We start from the raw sequence: 21,676 nt of genomic DNA, 5'->3' as shown, positions 1-21,676 counted from the left end.
CAAGGTTCCTTTGACATCTGACCCCATCACTCCCTGGTTCATAGTTCCTTGAAAGTGGAATTGCAGGTAGATAGGGTAATGACAAAGGTGTTTGGTATGCTTTCTTTTATTGGTCAGAGAATTGAGTAAAGGAGCTGGGAAGTCATGTTGCAGCTATACAGGATGTTGTTTAGGCCTCTTTTGGAATATTGCGTGCAATTCTGGTCTCTCTGCTATAGGATGTTGTGAAACTTGAATGGGTTCAGAAAAGATTTACAAGGATGTTGCCAGGGTTGGAAGGTTTGAGCTATAGGGAGACGCTGAACAGGCTGGGGCTGTTTTCCCTGGAGCATCGGAGGCTGAGGGGTGACCTTATAGAGGCTTACAAAATTATGAGGGGCACGGATAGGGTAAATAGACAAGGTCTTTTCCCTGGGGTGGGGGAGTCCAGAACTAGAGGGCATAGGTTTAGGGTGAGAGGTTTAAAAGGCATTTGAACGGGTATATAAATAGGAAGGGTTTGGAGCCAAATGCTGGGAAATGGGATTAGATTAATTTAGGATATCTGGCTGGCATGAACGAGTTGGACTGAAGGGTCTGTTACTGTGCTGTACGTCACCATGACTCCACTAGAACTTGAAAACAGCTGTGGGAAGCTGCACGCATTTAGAGAATTATGACAACAGTCAGGAGAAACCATCTGACAGGGTAACCTACTGCTTCAGTTATTTCGTGCTGCTTTTTGACATTTCTCACTACAAGTATTCCTGCTTCATCGTGCCAGGTTAAGAGGTTACTCTCTGGAGGCTTCACTTTCACACAGAAAAATACTGGAGTGTGCTTCTCAAATGATAGCTATCAGTGTTTCTCAAATGTGTTCTTGAGAAAATTGCCTAGTTAAGGCCATTTGCTAATGCTGAGGCAGTGGAATTAGCTTTAGGACACAATAACTTACTGGCAGCCCCTGTAACGGGACAGTGTCTAACATAATTCACCCATTAGTGCACACGTATGCGATGATTATAATTTTGGAACTGTACAAATACCCACTCCTGAGAAACATTTCACCCCAAATGTTCCTCCGTTATACACATTTAAATTGTAATGAGGTCCTTTTGTGGCCCTGAAGGCGTTGATTTTGATGTATCTGACTCTTTCTTGTAAATCTCTCTCTTGGCCCTGGCGCTTTAGATAATGCCAGCTGAGGACTCCCTGTTTAGCTTAGAGGGAGTCCAAAGTCACATGACCCCAGGTTATAGTCCAACAGGTTTATTTGAAATCACAAGCTTTCGGAGCGCTGCTCCTTCATCACCTGAATAGCACTCCGATGTCGTATGACTTCTGACCTTGTCCATCCCAGTCCAGCGGCCCCTCCACATCACTGAATTTCTGAAACACTCAATTGTACGTGAATATCTAACCAGAAATCACATCAGGGGAGCCGCTAGCAAATATTTTAAACAACAAGAGAATCAAAATGAAGTAAATGTAGAGATTTAGAAATAATTCTTTGACATAATGCTGCCTTTTGTTAAGTTGTGTGGGGATTGACCTTCTTAAAATGCTCATGTGGGAGCTGTATGCAGCTCGAGGCATAATTCAGTCAGTTTCTATTAGATATATCAAAGCTGACCTGTTCCAGCCCTCCGTTTTTACAATACATTTCTATTTGTTTCCCAATGTAGGCATGCTGTCTGTTAACCAGTCAGACATGGTAGGGCCAGTGGGAGGTAACAGCAGTCTGTGGTTCAGCACTTGTGCAATAGGGCACAATGATCTCATTGAAGCTTCAGCTACTTTTAGTACAAATACAGATCTTTAATAAATCAAGTGTTTTAGGGGTAGAGTTCTCAGAAAAGCAGCTTGCTGTGTCTGTATTAGCAGCAGATGAGGAGCAGTTACTCAGGAGTCGATGAGTTGTGCGACATTTTCATTGCAGTGACGTCTTGCACAAATAACATGATTTTATTTAAAATCACTTTACGTCACTGCATTGTATGTTCATTCCCGAAGTGAAAGGAAATGCATTTCCTAAAGGACAGTGGCCCTTTTGAGAATTGCTGTCTGCCTGTCACTGCAGGAAGGGGGAGGTGGTATCCTGGTAATGTCACCGGGCTAGCTCTCCACGAATCCTGGGCTGATGTCCTGGGGATATAGGTGTTCATGGGTTCAAATTCCACCAGGACAGACAGTGAAATCTGAATTTAGTGAAAATTCACAATATGCAGCTAATTTAATATATTGCAAGAGAAAATTGCCCAAATTAAAGCCATTTGCTAAGACTATGGCAGTGAAATTGATTTCGAGAGAGAAGACACAATAACTTATTGCAATGTGTCTTGTGCCTGATTTAGGTTTGAAATTAATGAAGGGGGTGTAATGTGTAATGTGTCACTGCCACATGCTTTGTGCTCAAGCTGTTGCTAAAATTCACTTGCTTCCAGTCAGACAGGTAACTTGATAAGAGATAAGGCATAAGAACAAAAATTAGGCCATTTGGCCCCTCGATTCTGCTCCACCATTTAATCATTACTGATAGGTTTTTCAACCCCATTCTCCTGCTTTCTCCCTGTAACCTTTGATCCCCTTGACAATCAAGAATTTACCTATCTCCGTCTCGTATATACTCAATGACCTGGCCATCACAGCTTTCTGTGGCAGTGAATTCCATAAACTCCCCACTCTCTGGCTGAAGAAGTTTCTCCTTATCTCCGTTCTAAAAGGTCTTCCTTTTACTCTAAGGCTGTGCCCTCGGGTCCCAGTCTCTCCTACCAATGGAGACGTCTTCCCAACACCCACTTTGTCCAGGCCATTCAGTATTCTGTAAGTTTCAATCAAATTCCCCCCTCATCCTTCTAAACTCCATTGAATATAGATCCAGAGTCCTCAAACATTCCTCATATGTTAAATCTACAACTTGTCAAATCTACAGTTTAATGACTGCAGGAAACATGTTGCCATTAGCCCCTTCAGTGTGACATTTGGACAGTTGTAACCCAGCAGGTTTATGGGCAATAGTTACTGGTTAAACAAAGCTGTAGGTTCTCACTGTTCAAGTCTTTAAACTGCCCCATTGAAAAGGCAAGGATAAAGCAGGTGGGCTCTTTCCATATGTATACCTGTGGCTAGCCCAGTGACATTACCAGGATACCGCCTCCCCCTTCCTGCAGTGACAGGCAGACAGCAATTCTCAAAAGGGCTACTGTCCTTTAGGAAATGCATTTCCTTTCACTTCGGGAATGAACATACAATGCAGTGACGTAAAGTGATTTTAAACAAAATCATGTTATTTGTGCAAGACGTCACTGCGATTAACTGCTCCTCATCTGCTGCCAAACCACCTGATCTGAGGAGCTGACTGCAATTTAGTCAGCGGTAAACGTAGAGTATTAGGATAGGGGAAGGGTCTGGGTGGGATGTTCTTTGGAGGGTCGGTGTGAACTTGTTGGTCCAAATGGCCTGTGTCCACACTGTAGGGATTCTATGAATTTTGACTGAGGCCTGCAGGGGATGCCTTCCCACCAGCTGACAGGCAGTCAGGGCCTGTTAGAAAGGAGAACGGGCAGAAGCCAAAAGCTGTTTTGCTCTGAAACAAACAAGAACAGAAATTGCTGGAGAAACTCAGCAGGTCAGGCAGCATCTGTGGAGAGAGAAAACCGAGTTAATGTTTTGGGTCCAGTGAGCCTTTTTGAAAAGTGTACATGTGTGATCGAGCATTTACCTGGGTGGTAACTTTGACAATTGTGGGCTGTTGGAGAGAGTAAATCACTGCATCAGCTTTAACCAACACAGTATTGGAGTTGCAGTGGAAGTCTGATATAAGGCAGTCAGTATAATGCAGAATCATTTATGGTGTGGAGGTCTGTATCTTCCAGAAAAGATATCCCGGTCGAGGTCAATGCAGGATCCCCTGTTTCAACATTTCATCGAAGCTTTTCATTTTGCACTCATCAGGGCACTTTACAAGATTACCAAAATAAAGAGGAGAAAGTGAGGTCTGCAGATGCTGGAGATCAAAGTTGAAACTTTATTGCTGGAACAGCACAGCAGGTCAGGCAGCATCCAGGGAACAGGATGCTTCCTGAAGAAGGGCCTGTGCCCGAAACGTCGAATCTCCTGTTCCCTGGATGCTGCCTGACCTGCTGTGCTGTTCCAGCAATAAAGTTTCAACTACCAAAATAAAGGCAAACACCATTTTTTACAAAATGAGAAATGGTTGGTTTACAAATGTTGTTCCTCTTTACTGGGTATTTCTTGCAAATCGCCCTGATTGGTGCAAGATGAAAGCCTTCAGTAGAATGAGTTTCTTTTTATTTCTCAGCATAATTCAGGTTCAGTACAACCAAACAATTATAGAGTCAGAGATGTACAGCACAGAAACAGACCCTTTAGTCCAACTTGTCCATGCTGACCAGTTTCCTAAACTGATGTAGTCCCATTTGCCAGCATATGGCCCATATCCCTCTAAACCCTTTCTATTCATGTACCCATCTAGATGTGTTGCAATTGTACCAGCCTCCACCACTTCCTCTGGCGGCTCATTCTATACACATTCCATCCTCTGTGTGAAAAAGTTGTCTCCTAGGTCCCTTTTATATCTTTCCCCTCTCACCTTAAACCTACACCCTCTAGTTCTGGACTCACCCACTCCAGGGAAAAGAACTTCCCTATTCACTTTATCCATGCTTCCAATGATTTTGTAAACCTCTATAAGGTCACTCCTCAGACTCTGCAGTCGAGGGAAAGAAAATAGCCCAGCCAATTCAGCCTCTACCTGTAGCTCAAACCCTCCAACCTTGGCATCGTCCTTGTAAATCTTTTCTGAACCCTTTCAAGTCTCACAACATCCTTCCTATAGGAGGGAGACCAGAATTACATGCAGTATTCCAATAGTGGCCTAACCAATGTCCTGTATAGCCGCAACATGAGCCTTGTTCAGCTCACACGTGGTCCAGCTGTAACCTGTTCCCATTGGAGAAGCTTACCGCTCAGTGTCATATCAGACCTCCCTCATAGTAAATTGAAGCTATTGTTAAAGTATAGGATTGAAATGATCTTAACTTCATTTTGCAAACAATGTTTATTACAGAAAAGGAAAAAGACCCAGAAAACAAGCAAAAAGAGGATGCACTAATCTACAAAATCCAGAAGTTAGTGGAAAAAAGGGACTTTCTGGTGGAAGATGCAGAGGTGGAGAGATTAAGGTAAAAAGGTGGATGATTACAGAGTATGTTGTTAATTTGTGATAAAAACAAAAAGTGCTGGAGATCACAGAGAGAGATCCACGGAGAGAGAGTAAGCTAATGTTTTGAGACTAGATGACTCTTTGCCAGTTTATTTGTGATCTGTTTTCTATCTTCCTTGCTTTTGTCCTCTCTCTTGTCAAGAAGACAGATTCTGAAGTATTAATGCAGAGTGATGGAGTTTCATTTCTTTGCAATGGTATAGATAATGTGCTGCATTTCAACAGTTTAAGAACATTGATTAATGGAACCTGTGATGAGCTTCTTTCTCATACAGCTGGCATTTGTAACTTAGATGGGACAGCAGCATTAATTGAAATGCAAATACTGAAACATCTTTGCAGTATGAAGCCTATTATTCACCTGTTGACTTGACAGATCAGATTATTATTGACTGGAGCTTTATGGTTTTCAATTTTATTCGTCAAATATCAACATATTTGTAAGGGCAGCATGGTGGCTCAGTGGTTAGTATCGATGCTGTATGATGCCAGGGATCCAGGTTCGATTCCATCCTCTGGCAACTGTCTGTGTGGAGTTTGCGCATTCTCCCTGTATCTGCGTGGATTTCCTCCCACAATCCAAAGCTGTGCAGGTGAATTGGCCATCAGATATTGCCTTGTAGTGTCCAGGGATGTATAGGTTAAGAAGGATTGGCCATGCTAAGTTGCCCCATAGTATCCAGAGGTGTGCAGGCTAGATGAGATAGTCATTGGAAATGCAGAGTTTTAGGGATAGGGGGTGGGTTAGGGAGAGATGCTCTTCGGAGTTTCGACGTGGACTTGATGGGCCAAATGGCCTGCTTCCACATTGCTGGGATTCTGTGAAATGTGTATAACTTCTGAAAAATGCTGGTTTGAATATTTTTGGTCAAAACAAATAATTGCATTTTATTTGGATGTGGTCCAGTAATTCACGTTAGGTCAATGCGGTTTATTACAGGATCTGAGCATTTGATCTGATCTTCAGCTGTGCTGCTTCTCCAGCATTTAGGCAAATTCCCAGGCACAGGCAGCGAGGACTGACTTCATGAATGGCCTGTGAGGCTGAGCCCAATAAAGATAAAGTAGGATAACAATCTAAACAATATGACAGTGGGATTTAGCCATTCCGCTGCACTTCTCAATCCTGGGAAAAAAATGATTGTAACACATTCAACCTTAAAACAACGCAGCGACTATCACTAAACAAAAGTCTCCAAAATGAGAGTTATATAAACAAAATTATGGGCCGCATGTCACATAGTACATTTATACTGTGTGGTAAACAACAAAAAGATATTGCAGTTACTACGCTCTGTGTACTGCAAGAAATGGAAGGAATAGGGGAAAAATTTATTATTCTCAAGTAATTTATAATCAAGTCTTTAGAAGCTGAAATCTAATATTTAGTGTGCATCATCCACAAGATGCACTGCAGAAATTCACCAAAGATCCTCAGACAGCACCTTCTAAACCTATGACCACTTCCATCTAGAAGGACAAGGGCGGCAGATACATGGGAACATCATCCCCAACCACTCACCATCCTGACCTGGAAATATATCACTGTTCCTTCACTGTTGTTTTGGATCACAATCCTGGAATTCCCTCCCTAAAGGAATTGTGGGTCTACCTACAGTCAATGGAGTGGTTCAAGAAGGCAGCTCACTATGTCCTTCTCCAGGACAACTGGGGATGGGCAATAAATGCTGGCCCAGCCAGTGATTCCCATGTCCCAGGAGTGAATTTAAAAAACAAACAGGGAAGCAGAAAACCTTATTCCATCCACTGTCACTGACATTCCGCAGCTGAATAAACAGAAATTCATCACAGAAACAACTAAAAATCTTCTAGTCTTTAGTGAGAAGGATAACAAGATTGACTTGTTTTCTGCAGGGAAAGGGAAGAGGACAAAGAAATGGAAGAGTTTCTCCAATCGAAGTTACGGCCACTGAAAAATCTACCTAAAGCACCTTTGGGTAGGTCATAACAAGTGCTATATTTGAACTAATAAGAGCGAGGAATGTCTGGTCATTTGTATCAATAGAGAATACTTACTGAAGACACTTAAAGGAACAAAAGTCAAAATATCTGCAGGTCCCAAACCTACATCCTGGGGTCCGAAATGATGTAGCTGCAGAGACTTGTGGATGCACCAGTTACAATCTTCTAAAATTCTCAATATTCTGGAATGTTCCCAGTGGATTGGAAGTTAGCAAGTGAAGCACTGTGTTTCTACAAAGGTGGGGGGGGGGGGGGGGCAGGGGGGGAAGAAGAGAGAAAACTACAGTTCAGTCAGCCTGACATTGGACCCTGGGAAAATGCTGGAGTATATTAGGAAGTCCTAACAAAGCACTTCAAAAATATTAATAATATGATCAGATAAAGTAAACAAGATGGAGATTATAACAAAAATATGAGTTGCCGGAAAAGCTCAGCAGGCCTGGCAGCATCTGTGATTTCTCTCCATAGATGCTGCCAGGCCTGCCGAGCTTTTCCAGCAACTTCTATTTTGTTTCTGATTTACAGCATCCACTGTTCTTCTGGTTTTCAAGAGGGAAATTGTTTGACAAATTGATTAGCTTTTTGGAGGATGTAACTAGTACGGTGGGTAAACACACTGAGGATTTCCAAAAAAGATCTTCTCTAAGGTGCCACAATAAACATTAATATGCACGATAGGGCTAATGGAATTGGTGTTAATATATTCACATGGATACAGAATTGGCTAATGAACAGGAAGCAGGGAGCTGAGGCAGTGAGGGTATTCTTGGGTTGATAGAGTGTGACTAGCAAAGTTCTGCACAAATGGATAAGACGGCAATTTCTCCATTAGAAGAGGTGTCAGTAATGGGAGATTGATATGCGGTCAGAGGTTTAAAATAACTGCACAGAGGCCAGTGTCCTGTCACCAAGACCTTACTCTTTACACATGTACAGTACATGGGCTCTGACCAGCCAGCTCAAAGCCAGGGACTGAGACTCTCTAACTCTTCTGTTGATATGTCAGCCAGGGGTCCCTGATTGGCCCGGGGTAACAACCCCAATCCAGGATCTCCTGGTCAATGAGCTCCTACTGGCCCTGGTTCCAATCACTGTCAGTAAAAAGCCGAGAGGAGAGTTGAGGAGAATTTCTTTCGCCCAGAGGGTGGTGAGAGACCGCTTGAAAGGGTGATTGAGTCAGAAGCTCTCGTCACATCAGAGCAGAATTTAATATTCACTTGCAGCCTCTAGGTCTATGGGCCAAAGGTTGGAAGATGGGATTAGTGTAGGCAGATGTTTCGATGGGCTAAATGACCTTGTGTATTATAAATGTCTGTGAATCTCTGATCCAATGTGTGAGCTTTCTGCACCATTCCCACCAAAACTATTGCAGGAATGTGACAAATTTGGATTTTGGCACATACGTTATCGTGCACTCTACACAATTGCGTACCTGAAGTAACATGCCACTGATCAGATATCGTCACTTCATTGTTACAGAGTCTCCAAGGGGGAAGCCCGTGGTTCCTGAACCCCCAGTGATCAAACCGTCCATTACCAAAGTAGGAATGGCGTTGATAAGAGATTGCTGTGGAACTACACAGTGCAGTGTCATGTAATTTTCACCAACCAAGTTTGACTCTTAACTCTAAAGTGTGTTTGTGGAAGAGAACAGTACCCAAGATGGATGAAAATCACCAGAATGGTAATCGTGCTCAACCAGACTATGACCTACCATATTCAGAGTCAATGATAAAACACTGCTTCTGTTGAAGTGAATCTGTCCTTCATGCATGGATCACAAACTCCGCATGCTGAGAGGAAAATGCATCCTGTTTCCACTCGTACAAATGGAAAATTTTATACCTGGCATGTGTGATATTGCCGTAGCTTTAGGAAATTGTTCCAGAGGACATGGAAGAACGGAGCATACCATTTTCAAAATGTCCGAATTACACTTGTAAGGGTTGTGGAGGGTTTCCTACCAGAAAGCTTTCCTAGAGTTAACTGTTCTGATACTCCAACATTGACAGGGCATTTCAACTAGGGCTTCATAAACAATTCCACATTTTCTTGTTCAAGAGAAGTGGCAGGTAACAAACATCACAAATTTAAACTCAACAACTTAGCAGGAATTTCTGTTGTGTAGAAAGATTGTACAGACTTAAAATATTGAAATTTATGTATGTTTGTCCTGTATTTAAAGTACATTTCAATGCTGTGTTGCAAATAAATGTTCCCTTATTGATGAATGTCATCCTTACTGTGGTACTATCAAAGTAAACCAAGGTTTGTCAGTAATAGTGTGGAACAGAGATGTTGGTAGAATCTAGTAAGTGATTTCAGACACTAATGGCACCTCTGTAAAGTTCAAAGGGATGAAATTCAACTTTGGAAAGATTGAAATATTGTCACTTGTGGATCAGTAGACCATTTTACACCCAGCCAAAGCTGAATTTCAGCCCAGACCTCCAAAGCACATATAAATATTCTTAACGTTCTTATTTATTAACTTTGTTGTGCATATATGCTGTTCCATTCATTTTTGTCTGTTAGGCACTCTTTTCCACAACTGAATGACTCTTAGAATAGATGCTGGAAACTAACCCAGTGATGCAACATGGTCTAAGCTTAGTAAGAGCTGATGAACACCCGGTTAGTTAATGCTGAAATGAATCCCTGTAGGAGTTAAAAGCATAGTTGTATGCATCTATAGAACATGAACCAGAAAGTAAACCTTTGTCTTCTGACTCATTGTAGTCTGTATTTACGATCCTGTTCAATAACATAATACTTTGGCCTCATTTAATGTCAAATCTTAACCATTTGGCAGCTCTATTTTAATTAAGTGTAATTATTGAAATGTTGCTAACTAAACAATTGTATGTTTAGGTCTTGAACACAATAAAGTCAATTCTTCAGATTAAATGTTTTCTTTAAACAGTACGAGTTTTCACTTCAGATGCACAGTGTAAGATTTTATGTAAGAATTTGTAGAAGTCAATGTTGAAACCCTTAGAAAACGAGTGACCTTATTGAAAACTAACTATTGAGCAACTAGTGGCTGATTTGAATGTTTTAATTGCAAGTCTCAAAAAAGCACTTGAACTTACTTTTGATATTCTGCTATGACTTGATTATAGCGGAATTCATTTGCAAATATAGACCGCACAGTGTAGCCCCAGTGACATAATGGATAAGGCACTTGGCTTCCGAAGCCAGGGACGATGGATTCAAGGAGAAAGTGAGGGCTGCAGATGCTGGAGATCAGAGCTGAAAATGTGTTGCTGGAAAAGCGCAGCAGGTCAGGCAGCATCCAAGGAACAGGAGAATCGACGTTTCGGGCATAAGCCCTTCAGGAACAAGATGGATTCAAGACCCATCTGGGGTGAATGGAGATTTGAACTAAACCTCCTGTGTTTGTTACCAGTGAAACTTTCTCCTCAGTTTAGAGCACGGACTCTGTGCTGGCTGGTACTTCAGTCAGTGTGTTACTGCTGTTGTTGGTTTCTGCTTTTCTTTGGAAGAGGAGAGTTTTCTCTTTCTTTCCCCTTGCTTAGGGAAAACATTTGTTCTTAAACAAAAAAAAGATAGACCGCACAGCAACTTTTCACAATTTTTCCACAATTCAGGAAACTGAGTACACCAACGGAATGAAGAGATGTAGTGCTGTGATCATGTCACAGGACAAGTAACGTCAAATGTCAAAGTAATGTCCAGCAACACATTTTCAGCTCTGATCTCCAGCATCTGCAGCCCTCACTTTCTCTCAAGTAACATCAAACCCCAGGCTAATGTTCTGGAGACATGGGTTTGAATCCCAATGTGGCAAATGGTCAAAGCTAAAACAAAAACCTCAAATGATTTGTTTTCTGTGTTTCTATGTCATGTTTTTATGACTAGCTATATAGCTTGATGGAGACTAATGTGTCACAGTCAGCTGTCACTTAATTTGAGGAGGAGGTCTATTAACTCTCTTGCTGTGGGTCTCTATATAATTCATCTCACGTTCTTGGCCTCCCCTTGAACAGACTATCCTGCAGCATCTCATCAAAATCAACAACTCAGTGGCATAGGAATGAAAACACTGCATTTAACAGCAAACAGCACAATGTGAATAAATCATTTTTAAAGTACTAACCATTTGTTAATATCAAATTTGTACGTGCTCAGTTAAATATTTTAAAACTAAAATTTTAAATGTTTTGAAAGTAAACAATGAAATTGCCATAAACTTTAAATATTCTATTCAAATATGTCAGTCATAAAATGATGCATTTTAAATTGAATAAATATTCAGATTATCTAGAAGAGTTGCTCATTTACAGTTGGGGATTTTTGAAATTGAGATTTGTGGTTTATGACAGGAATATGGGAGTCGTGTAGGCCAGGCAGCCATGTGTTTTTACTGCATTCCATGAAATCTTAGCTAAGCTGAATCTTGGTTCCTTCCCCCCCCCCACATAGTCTCTGTATCGATTTAAAACCTTGGCACACATATCTATTGATCAGATTTAAAATTGATTGAACTGGCATATCCTGTTTCTAATGTGGGTTTTCCATACTTCTATCAGGCTTTGCATTAAGTAATCCTGTCAGAATTCCCTCCTGAACAGCTGGGTTTTAATTTCAGATTAACAGCCACCCAAGCTGAACAAAGGGGTATAAAGGTCCCATGACTATTTCAAAAGAGCAGAGGAGTTCTCCATAGTGTCCTGGCCAAGACTAAAGTCTCTCTCTACATTACAACAGCAATCTGATCATGGGAGCTTACTGTGCATTTCCTACAATCACTTCAGTGACTATACTTAAAGAGAATTTCACTGGATGTCCCAAGGCACTTTACAATTAATGGTTATGAAGGATGTGACATGAATGCAATTTTTTCTTGTTGCCACAGACACAGAATTCATTTCAAATTCCCAATCAAATTGCTTCTGAGTTAGGAATAGAAATCTGTCTTAGGTATCCACTAGAAGATCTTCTATGCCTTCAGTTGGGTACCACAGTAGTTAGTATTACTGCATCGTGACTCCAGAAACCTGGGTTCAATTCTAGTCTCAGGCAAACTGCATATTCTCCAGTCTCTGGTTTCCTCCCAAAGTTGTACAGGAGAGGTTGGATTGGCTGTGCTAAATTGCTGTGCAGTGTCGAGGGATATGCAGGCTCAGTGGATTAGCCACGATAAACGTGTGGTTCAGGGGGCTGGGTGGGATGCTCTTGGGAGGGTTGGTGCAGACTTGATGGGCTGAATGGCCTTCTTCTGCAGTGTAGGGATTCTATGACTTGGGAGGAAGGGAGAAAATTGCACAAAAGGAAGGTGACCCAAAGCTGTAAAGTAAATGCAAAGTGGTAATTGTAAAAAGATAAACTGATGAGAAAATTGCATTGTGAAGGTTAGAATCCATCTATAACGTGCCTAGTCTCACCACATGGTCACTCCTAAAAATTTAGGTTGGTTGATGAGACAAACGCAGAAGCATCTGGCCAAGATCAGGCAGAAATACTTTGCTTATACCATCAATTTATAAAACATCAGACCGAGACAAAGGATGTAGGAAAGGGAATACTCTAGTTGGAGGAGGCAAGTGCAGGAAACTTACTGAGTGTGAGGAACATGTTAGGGCCCAGAAGTATTAGTTGGGAGAAAGACAAGCATGCTAAGGAGCTGAGAAAAAATATTAAAAGGTGATGAATGACTGTAAAAACAAACCCATATCCCAAAGATATTAGGTTAATCCATATTTATCTCAACTAATTATGCATCCCTCCAGATTTGGCTCCACATTTGATTGATTAATAAGAAATGGGCGGTTGTTAAACTTGGATAGCTTTAATTCATGCATTAAAGTTAAACATATGGTTTAGAAAAATAAAACTCTATGTCAAGGCACATACCAGAGAGAGCTCAGAGAGAGCTATCTGCCAGATAATGTGATTCCACTTTGGCAAACATTTCTAACAAAAAGACAACCCAGTAAATCCATAAAATAAAAAACAGCTCGATCTAACTGGGTCTGTGCTCCTTCAGACATCAAGATGATGGCAGATGTGGAAAAGTGTAGTAATTGCTATTTTGAAGTGGAATGAAGTATTTAAAATGGAATTTTAATTTTTCATTCACTTTAATCTGAATTGTAAAGCCGATACCTTTTAATAACATTTCCATGATTAAAATCTTCAGTTACTTTTTGAAAGATACATTAAAATTGCAATTTTATCAAAAGACTTCAGTCTTATTTCATTCTCAATAAAGCAAGAGAAACTCTTAAGATGTGCATTTTTGCCATTTCTGCAATTTCAAAATTAAACCACGTCCCTTTAAAATGCAATATAAATTATGCAGTTCCTTCCCTCTTTTTGCCATTCCAAAACTTCAGTTCCACCTCAAAAACCTACAGATTAAAGGTGAATCTGCTTCACTTTAAAATAACTCATTCATTCAGTAGGGCATTGCCTACATTTATTGCCCATTCCTCACTGCCTCAAGGTGGCGATGGTGAGCTTCCTTGAACCATGGCAGTACCATAGTGCTGTCTGGGAGGGAGTTCCAGGAATTTGACCTTGTTATACTATAAAGGCAGCAATTTCCAATCAAGCCACATGGGTCAAGACTGAACCAGACATACTCAAACACCAGAATCAGGAGGCGGCGGCCATTCAGTTCCTTCAGCCTGCTTCACCATTAACGAAAAATCATCATGACTGACCCAAGTCATCATAACTTTCCTCATTTTCAATTCAATCACCTCATCCTCTACTCCAATGCCAAATCTGCTCGTAATTCCTCCATCCCAGGAATCAAGTAAACATTTTTAATTTCTTCAATGTAATTATATTTTGTAAATACAGAGGAACCTCAAACATCCAAATCAGATTATCCGAAGGTAATCGAGATCCTGAACGAAACATGCAAAGAAGGGTAACCAACACTGATCACTTTTAATCATTGTAAACAAAAGACGCGAACTTGGCTGACTGAAATGCTGCTGAGAACAGAACAGTCCTGGACATCGATGGGAGCCCGGGCATCGTCTCCAAATGACTGAGCACCCGCCCTCTCTCTCGCCACACTTTCCCTGGAATTCTACACAGGTGTGTACCCTAAACTCCCCCTTCCCCACTTAATCTCTCCAACATTGTCCTGTATAGGGCAAAGGTGGAACTTGTCAAAATGTTGCAGTAACAAGTCGTGTGTGTGTGTGTGTCTCTCTGCTATTTTGAGACTCACCTCACAAAGGCAGCAGCAGTCTTGCTATTGGTATCCAGTCCAGCTGCCCTGGCCGGACGGGCGGATGCTCACACGTGGTGTGCTGCTGCCTACTCTCCTGAATGGGGAGCGGAAGTAACTAGTGCAGGCTGTGTCAAACCCATTACACACAAAAGTGTGTGCCTGCTCCGAAACAAACCCAGAGATAGAGCAAGGCAGGCAGAGCGAGGAAAAAGGAAACTTCAGGAGAACTCTGAGCCCCAGAGGAGAGACACTGAATCAATTAAGTGAAAAATCAATTTCCAAACGAAATACTGCCTGCCAATCTCCTTTGGATAATCGAGGTTCTTCTGTATATAATAAACTGCACAGTATTCCAGGTGTGACTTCAAAATCCTATAACAGCTACAGCTAAACTCTCCCATTTCCCATTGCAACAAACTCTGATGTATCATTTGTCTTTCTAACCACTTGCTGCACCTGCATATCAACGTCGAGATTTGTGTCCCTTTATATCAAGCTCACTGGCTTTAGAGAATACATCACAAATAAAACAGACACAAATCATTAAATAATTGCACATTTGATAGAACTTGTTCCTACCTACCCTTTCATGAATAACATGCAAAACATTAAATCAAGACCAAACAGGAAATATGCTTGCTGTAAAATTTTATTCATGGCAAAATAAATTTTGGTCCCAAACAAAAGCAGCCAGCATTTGATAAGCTAAATTTTGTTGAAAATTCAGAGAGGAAACAGAATAAGAGCCCTTGTCATATTTTCAGATATATCCAATATTTGGGTCAACATAATAATGTTTAAAGACCTCAAAGAAATGCATCCCTACCAGTTTACATCAGTTATACAAAGTCTGTTATTCAAATCAGCCTAGAGATTACCAACACACAATTTATGCAGATCTGCATATATGAAGTGTCATTTCAGAACAATTACTAACATACTGCAGGTTTTGGACAAAACCAGAAACCTACTGTAACTTGAGTGGCTTGTAATAAATCAGAATACTTTTGTTCCTCTTTGTTGATGTTCCAAGCATTTAAAAAGGTATCTGGCAATAGTTACTGCACATTAGCTTAGCATCTAAATTGCTGCCATTTAGTAAAGATCTTTAAAAATCTACACATGTACTGATGTACAAATCTTAAACACCCTGTCCAAATCTTCAGCACAAGTTCCAGTTTTAACATGGAACAGATCTTTCCATATAACTTAAATTTTTCCCAGTTTTGCTACTTTCCAGCATTTCTGAAGCTAATATTTCAATGTTTACTCACATTATAAACCTGCACAGTCACAGGTGCAACTCTGTAGAGAAAGAAAGTTTCAGCAATTACACCTTTTATGACTAATAAACTCAAACCTCTGGGACCAGTGGAGAACTTATTTTTCAAAAAAATAGGTTATTGTAATCTAGAAAGTGTGTGCCCTGACAAATACAACCCATTGTAAAAGTCAGGTCCCAGTCAGAAAGCCTTAATGGGCTGACTGCCACACACTATTAAATCCTAACCTTACCCAAGGTCATCACACTGGCACCAGTCACCAATTGATACTTAAAACTTTCCAAGAGTAACCACTCAACGTACAATGGAATAAGCAGCAGTCAGTATTAAAAAGACAACCTTCTGTGACTGTTAGTTTATGCACACTGCTCCCCAATGAAATATGGCTTATAAAAAGAACAAGGTTTAATAACAAAACCTTGAGGTTTCCACACTTACACAGGGAAAATCCGCTCCATTAACTGTCAAGTGGAAATGATAGCTTTTAAATAGTTTTCCTTATCTGACCCATGATCTATGATTTATGCAATACATGCATATTTCACAATGAACTCCCATTTCTGCACGAAGGCTACTCACTCTAGCTGAGGGACACACCATAAGTGTAAAAGATTGCTAAAGCCAATGGCGAATTCAATTTATTGATATAATTCATGAAGTCAAGATTGCAGATAACTGATCAGACCAACTTAGCAGTAAAACCCAACCTGAACTTTACGGGAAACCAACGCCTTCCCAAAAGAATTTGCATTATTAGGAGGCTCTTAGTTCTATTCTTCAACTACAGGACATTTATAAAACAACACAACCACTGAATGCAATCTGTTCTTTCTACAGACAGCTGACCAAAACTGAAAGACAGATTATGGTTACAAGCCATTCAAGTGACATGCTGAACATTAAGTACACTTGTACAATTAGAATATACAAAAACTTACTGCTGTTCTGTAGGTATTGGTTAACAAAACCTCAACTCAGATTCTGAGATATCAAGCATTTTACAGAGAAACCTTAAATTGGAGGGATAATATGAACAGGCTTTTAGTGGAAGAAAACACTGCTTTCTTTGACTTAAAAACAAAAACCTTGGTCACACAAACTTTAAATTATAACAAGCTTACATAAATCTTGGAATCTCAATCACAGCCAAGAAAGTTGGTGACTGTGACGGCACCAAATTAGCTCCAGACAAAGACCCAGTTTTCTTGCAATGTAATGGTAGCTTTGTCAAATATTTTAGAGAGAGAGAATTAGAAGGTAGAGATAAAAAAGTATTTAGTTCTTTGGATTTAGCACTTTGGAATCCATTTAAGTGCTTTAAACAGTAAAATACACATGCACACAAGTTTTATTTTAGATTATTTTAAATATTATTGGGGGATGCCAATGAGAAGTTTGCTGCTAACTTCACTTTACTTCTAGGCTTCCTGACCGGGCTGGCAGTCACTTCCAGGTGTGGCGACTTGGTTTCTTGTATGTCTTCAGGTTGACACACGGTAAGTAGATTGTCTTTAATCTGGTTGGTGATACTGCCACTGGTAAAAGCCTCTTCAGTCATAGCTGCAGGAAGGACAGTTTTTTCCTCCTCTGTCAAGATCAACATGTCTGTTTAGAAAGTTATATAGCATTACAACACATTTGAAGATTTGATTATTCAATGTTAAAGCTAAACTGGCATTGAAAATTAGCAGATGTAATTGCATTTCAATTACATTAAAAAGCACCTCCTTGCAACTGAAACCAGCTCAATTTTCAGCCAACAACTTGTTCACCAATTTTTTTTTGTATTTTAAAATGATGCTTTGGAATAAAAAAAAATTGGGTAACACGTTCTTTCCAACATCACTGACAAATAAAACTCATTCAGCTCGAGCTTAGGTAAGAGCTTCATTTATAAATCTTTGTAATTAGAAAAGAAAATGTTTGATTTGGGCTAACAGCAGAGCTATGCTAGCATTGCTGATCGGTGACTCTATGGTTATTTGAGATGAAGCAGTCGATCCCACAGTTACGACTTTCACTTTGTTCTTGAATTCCCATGACAAATACCTACATTGTCGTTACACACAACATAATTAGAACCTCACTTGCTTGGTTTCTTTGTTCTGTTACACCTAAATCCTCCACCCCTCATTGCAGAACTACTTGCAGATCGGAAGAGGTTAAAATCAGATCAATCACAATCTTGTTGAATTGTAGAACAGGCTCGATGGGCCGAGTAGCCTACCTTTGCCAGTACATCTCTATGACTATGTATTACTGGGCCCATAATTCCCTTCTCACAAATGGATAGAATGCGTTAGGTCTGGGAAATCAGAACTTTACGAAGCAAATTACAAAGAGACTGAAAAACCAAAACAAGTGAAAATTGTTTTCAAGTGAAGGAATTATAACAAGGAAGCATACTCATGCAAAGTATAAACAGCATTCAAGGTAAATGGAGGCTTAAGAGTGAGACAGAAAGGAATAGAGCAAGGAAGATAACAGCAAGAAAGCTAACAGATACTTTGCTCAGAAAATGGAGCATAAAATCTAAGCAGTTACTCTCATTGCTTTACCCCAGGATACTGTCTTTTAGATGAGATGTTAAACGACGGTCACATCTCAAGCTGACAAAAAACTCAATGTAATCTCCACTGGCATGCCAACCAGTAGTTACTTCTCAATTACCAATAAGTAACTGTTACACGTCTCATTTTAGTTTTTGGATACTTACTGCCTACAAATGGATTATTACAGTTACTACACTTCAAACAATATTTCACTGGATGAAAACATTTAGGGATGCCCAAGAATCATGAAAGCGTTTTATAAATGCAAACCTTTCTACAGTAGACTTACATCATGCAGTTAGAAGCCGTATGAAGGTAGGTAAGTAGATTTTTAACTACTTGTTTAACAAATTAGACCTCTTCCCATCCTAACACAGGGTGAATGCAGAGTTTTAATCCAATATATGGAGAAACTCTTGACAACATTGAGAGAGAATAAAAAAAGTTTTCTTTCAACCTGCAACATTGGGTGACTGTTCTTCAAACTGGATAAGATCAGTGTGTTCTAGAACAACTGGGTCTGGTCTGAGCTGAGGGGATGGCAAGCACGATGGTACGGGTCCACACAGCAAGTCAACAGGCGATTGGTTATTAAGACAGAGAAGCTCTTTTTCAGTCTGATTTGAACCTATGAAAAAAGGTAATAAAATATTACAGCATGCACATTACTGAACATATTTAGCAGTCAATGCCACTGATGCCATATAATATTTTAATTCAAAATACTGTACATGTATTTAGAACCATAGACACATTTTGCATTCATCTTACTTTAGGAAATGAACAACAAGATACCACTAGACATTATGGAGTATGAAATTAAACAAATATTCATGGTTTTAACCTTTCACATTTCAGTCACTGCCCATGCTGAAATGTGAAGATTCTGACAAGTTTGCAGGATTCAGGTGCAGCCTGTAGCATAAGATTTGCTTGAGGCTACAACCTCCAAGAAAGCAAAACAGTCAATGTTCTTGTTACCAAAGTACCTCATTCTGTCACTTGCATGGAAGGCTTCAAACATCCTAGTTACTCCAAAGCTTCCCAAAATCTTGGCCTGGACCATGCATTTTAAAACTGTTATTTTTAAGCATTATCCAGCCCGCAAATTATAGCTGCTACATCTGTTTGCACTGGAATCAGTGCTATGAGAATACAACAAGTTAAACCTTTCCTTTGCATACATATCAGACTGCTTAACAGTTTGTTTAGAAAAATATTTATTTTCGGAGTGTCGCTGATACAGGTAAAGCTGGTGTTTACTGGACTCATGGTGCTCTAATTTAAAGGTTGCAAGACACCATCTTAGAACTGCTGTTGTCTGCCTGGTGAATTTGCTACCAAAAGTGCTGTTAGGTGGAGTGCTGCAGGATATTGACCCAATGACAATGAAGAAACAGTGGTACATGTGCAAATTAGAGTGCAGAGAGGCTTGGATGGCAAGTCTTAGTGCAGGCCTGGAGTGGACTAAGTATTTTATGAGATGTATTACTTACAGGAGCTGTCAGTTTCTAACTCCTTTTTCTCATTGCTGCTGGGGTTCTGTACAGCCAAGGTTACTGGTCGCTTTGGGTCTTCTGGTGTTTGTCCGCATTCTTCAACCATGCAAGCAGGAGAACAACATGCAGAACTGTTACGAACTGGGGGTGGGGGAAACAGGCAAGAGAGAGAAAACAAAGGAGGAGAGATTAGGTGATGCCACTGAGCTAGGCAATCTTGTTGAACCACTGAGGATTAAATGTTTGTGGATGTGGTGCCAATCAAGCAGGCTGCTGTGACCTGGATGGTGCTGAGTTCCCAAGTACTGTTGGAGCTGCACTCATCCATGCAAATGGGGAATACTGTACTGTACCCCTGACTTGCATTGCAGATGGTGACCAGACTTTGGGGGAAATCACTCACTGCAGGATTCCTAACCTCTAACCTGTTTTTGTAGCCATAGTATTAATATGGCTAGTCCAGGTCAGTTTCTGGTAACCCCCAGGATGTTGATTGCGGGGGTTTTTGTCATGGTATTACCATTCAATGTTAAGAATCAGCTGGACAAAGGTCATTTCAATACCTCTAACCTCAGGAGTGAAGTAGTAGGAAAAATAACAGTTTTTATAAATGATTTCTTCATCATTAGTCTAAAAAGGCAGAAAGTATTGCAAGTACAATTTGCGTAAAATGACTTGATGCCACTATGAATGCAAGAACCAGGAGCAGAAGTAGCTATTCAGCCGCTCTATCCTGTTCTGCTATTAGAGACAAAAATATTATTCAATCTCCACTGCACTTTCCTACCCATTTCCCATAACTCTTCAAATTATCTCTAATTACAAACATGACTACCTCTCCAAATTTACTCAGTGCTTTGGCATCCATTAATCTGGGGTGGTGAATTCCATAGGTTCATGACTCAGAAGTAATCTGTCCTCATGTTTTAAATTTTCTGCCCCTTAGCCTAAAATTGTTCTAGATTGCCCCACAAGAGGAATCACCCTCTACGTCTACTTTATAAATCCCCTTTAGCAACTTGTACACCGCAATTAGATCTCCTCTCATTCTTCTCAACTCGAGTGTCTTGGTCTAAACTGCTCAATTTCTCTTCATGAATGAAATGTCTAATCTCTACAATCAATCGAGAGAACGTCCTGAGTTATCTCCAATACAACTTGCCTCTTCAAGGGGACCAAAATTCTACACAAAGCCCCAAATGCAGTTTCATTAATGCGTTGTGTTGTGGAAATTCAGTTTTCTTTGTCAAAAAGATGTGGGGCAGATAAAAATGTTTACCAAAAATTTTCATTATAGTTTCATCCCTGGCTACGGTGATAGTATAGAAACACACAAAAATGACAAGAAACAAACAGCAAAGCTTCCAGATTTTAAAAATAAACCACACCTTTCATATCATTTTTTAAAACGACTATTCTTTTGTGTCCATGTCCTTTTATCCAGATGACCTGTTCAAAAATAAAGAAAACACTAAATTAAGAACTCCACAATCAATGATAAACAGCTTTCTAAAAAGTCCTAATACCGATTGACATTTCAGTCCTTGTAGCAATCCATTTTCTGTTTGTCAATGTCATGTTTATATTTTCCACATGGGGTCACTCTTACCAACAGCCAAAATACCAAAGTGACAAGGCAGTTTTCAGCAAATACCTGCCCAAAATTAAACCTCAAACTGAAACATGTAACTCCAGGGACAAAGAAACGGATCCTCGACCACTCTGCAAAGTTCAGCTTAATAAGTGCACAGTACCACTGCAGTGAATAATGAGGGGGAATATTTTCAGTTGATTAAATAAACTTGTTTTGAACTCATGCCAAGATTTTGTTTTTCTTTAAAAACACAAATTACAGTATCCGACATTTCACAATGGCCTGAATCTAAGGCGATGAGAAAAGAATGACTTGCGCCATTCATCTA

The 21,676-nt window shown here is 40.2% G+C and overlaps 2 protein-coding genes across 6 annotated transcripts in view; one reads left to right on the top strand and one right to left on the bottom strand.

Annotated features, from left to right (window-relative positions):
- LOC122560898 (bMERB domain-containing protein 1-like) overlaps window positions 1–10,114 on the top strand; it is a 118,896-nt gene extending 108,782 nt beyond the window's left edge. For all 3 annotated transcript variants that reach the window (XM_087997611.1, XM_043712129.2, XM_087997610.1), the window contains 3 exons: window positions 5,069–5,183; window positions 7,100–7,182; window positions 8,687–10,114. In XM_087997611.1, the coding sequence (XP_087853737.1) occupies window positions 5,069–5,183; window positions 7,100–7,182; window positions 8,687–8,805 (317 nt within the window). In that variant the 3' untranslated portion in view covers window positions 8,806–10,114. The remainder of the gene's footprint in view (window positions 1–5,068; window positions 5,184–7,099; window positions 7,183–8,686) is intronic.
- Window positions 10,115–15,051: 4,937 nt separating this feature from the next.
- Window positions 15,052–21,676, bottom strand: part of marf1 (meiosis regulator and mRNA stability factor 1) — a 55,047-nt gene continuing 48,422 nt past the window's right edge. For 2 of the 3 annotated variants that reach the window (XM_087997607.1, XM_087997609.1), the window contains exons 24-27: window positions 21,143–21,203; window positions 19,752–19,895; window positions 18,713–18,883; window positions 15,052–17,308 (exon numbers count right to left, since the gene is read on the bottom strand). In XM_087997607.1, the coding sequence (XP_087853733.1) occupies window positions 17,067–17,308; window positions 18,713–18,883; window positions 19,752–19,895; window positions 21,143–21,203 (618 nt within the window). In that variant the 3' untranslated portion in view covers window positions 15,052–17,066. The remainder of the gene's footprint in view (window positions 17,309–18,712; window positions 18,884–19,751; window positions 19,896–21,142; window positions 21,204–21,676) is intronic. The other variant, XM_087997608.1, reaches the window with a different exon arrangement.

Source organism: Chiloscyllium plagiosum, unplaced genomic scaffold (assembly GCF_037043375.1).
Source record: "Chiloscyllium plagiosum isolate Xiang-an unplaced genomic scaffold, Cpla_swu_hap1 HiC_scaffold_20, whole genome shotgun sequence".
NCBI classification, from domain to species: domain Eukaryota; kingdom Metazoa; phylum Chordata; class Chondrichthyes; order Orectolobiformes; family Hemiscylliidae; genus Chiloscyllium; species Chiloscyllium plagiosum.
The sequence above is the reverse complement of the archived record's forward strand: the minus strand, read 5'-3'. Positions and strand labels throughout refer to the sequence as shown.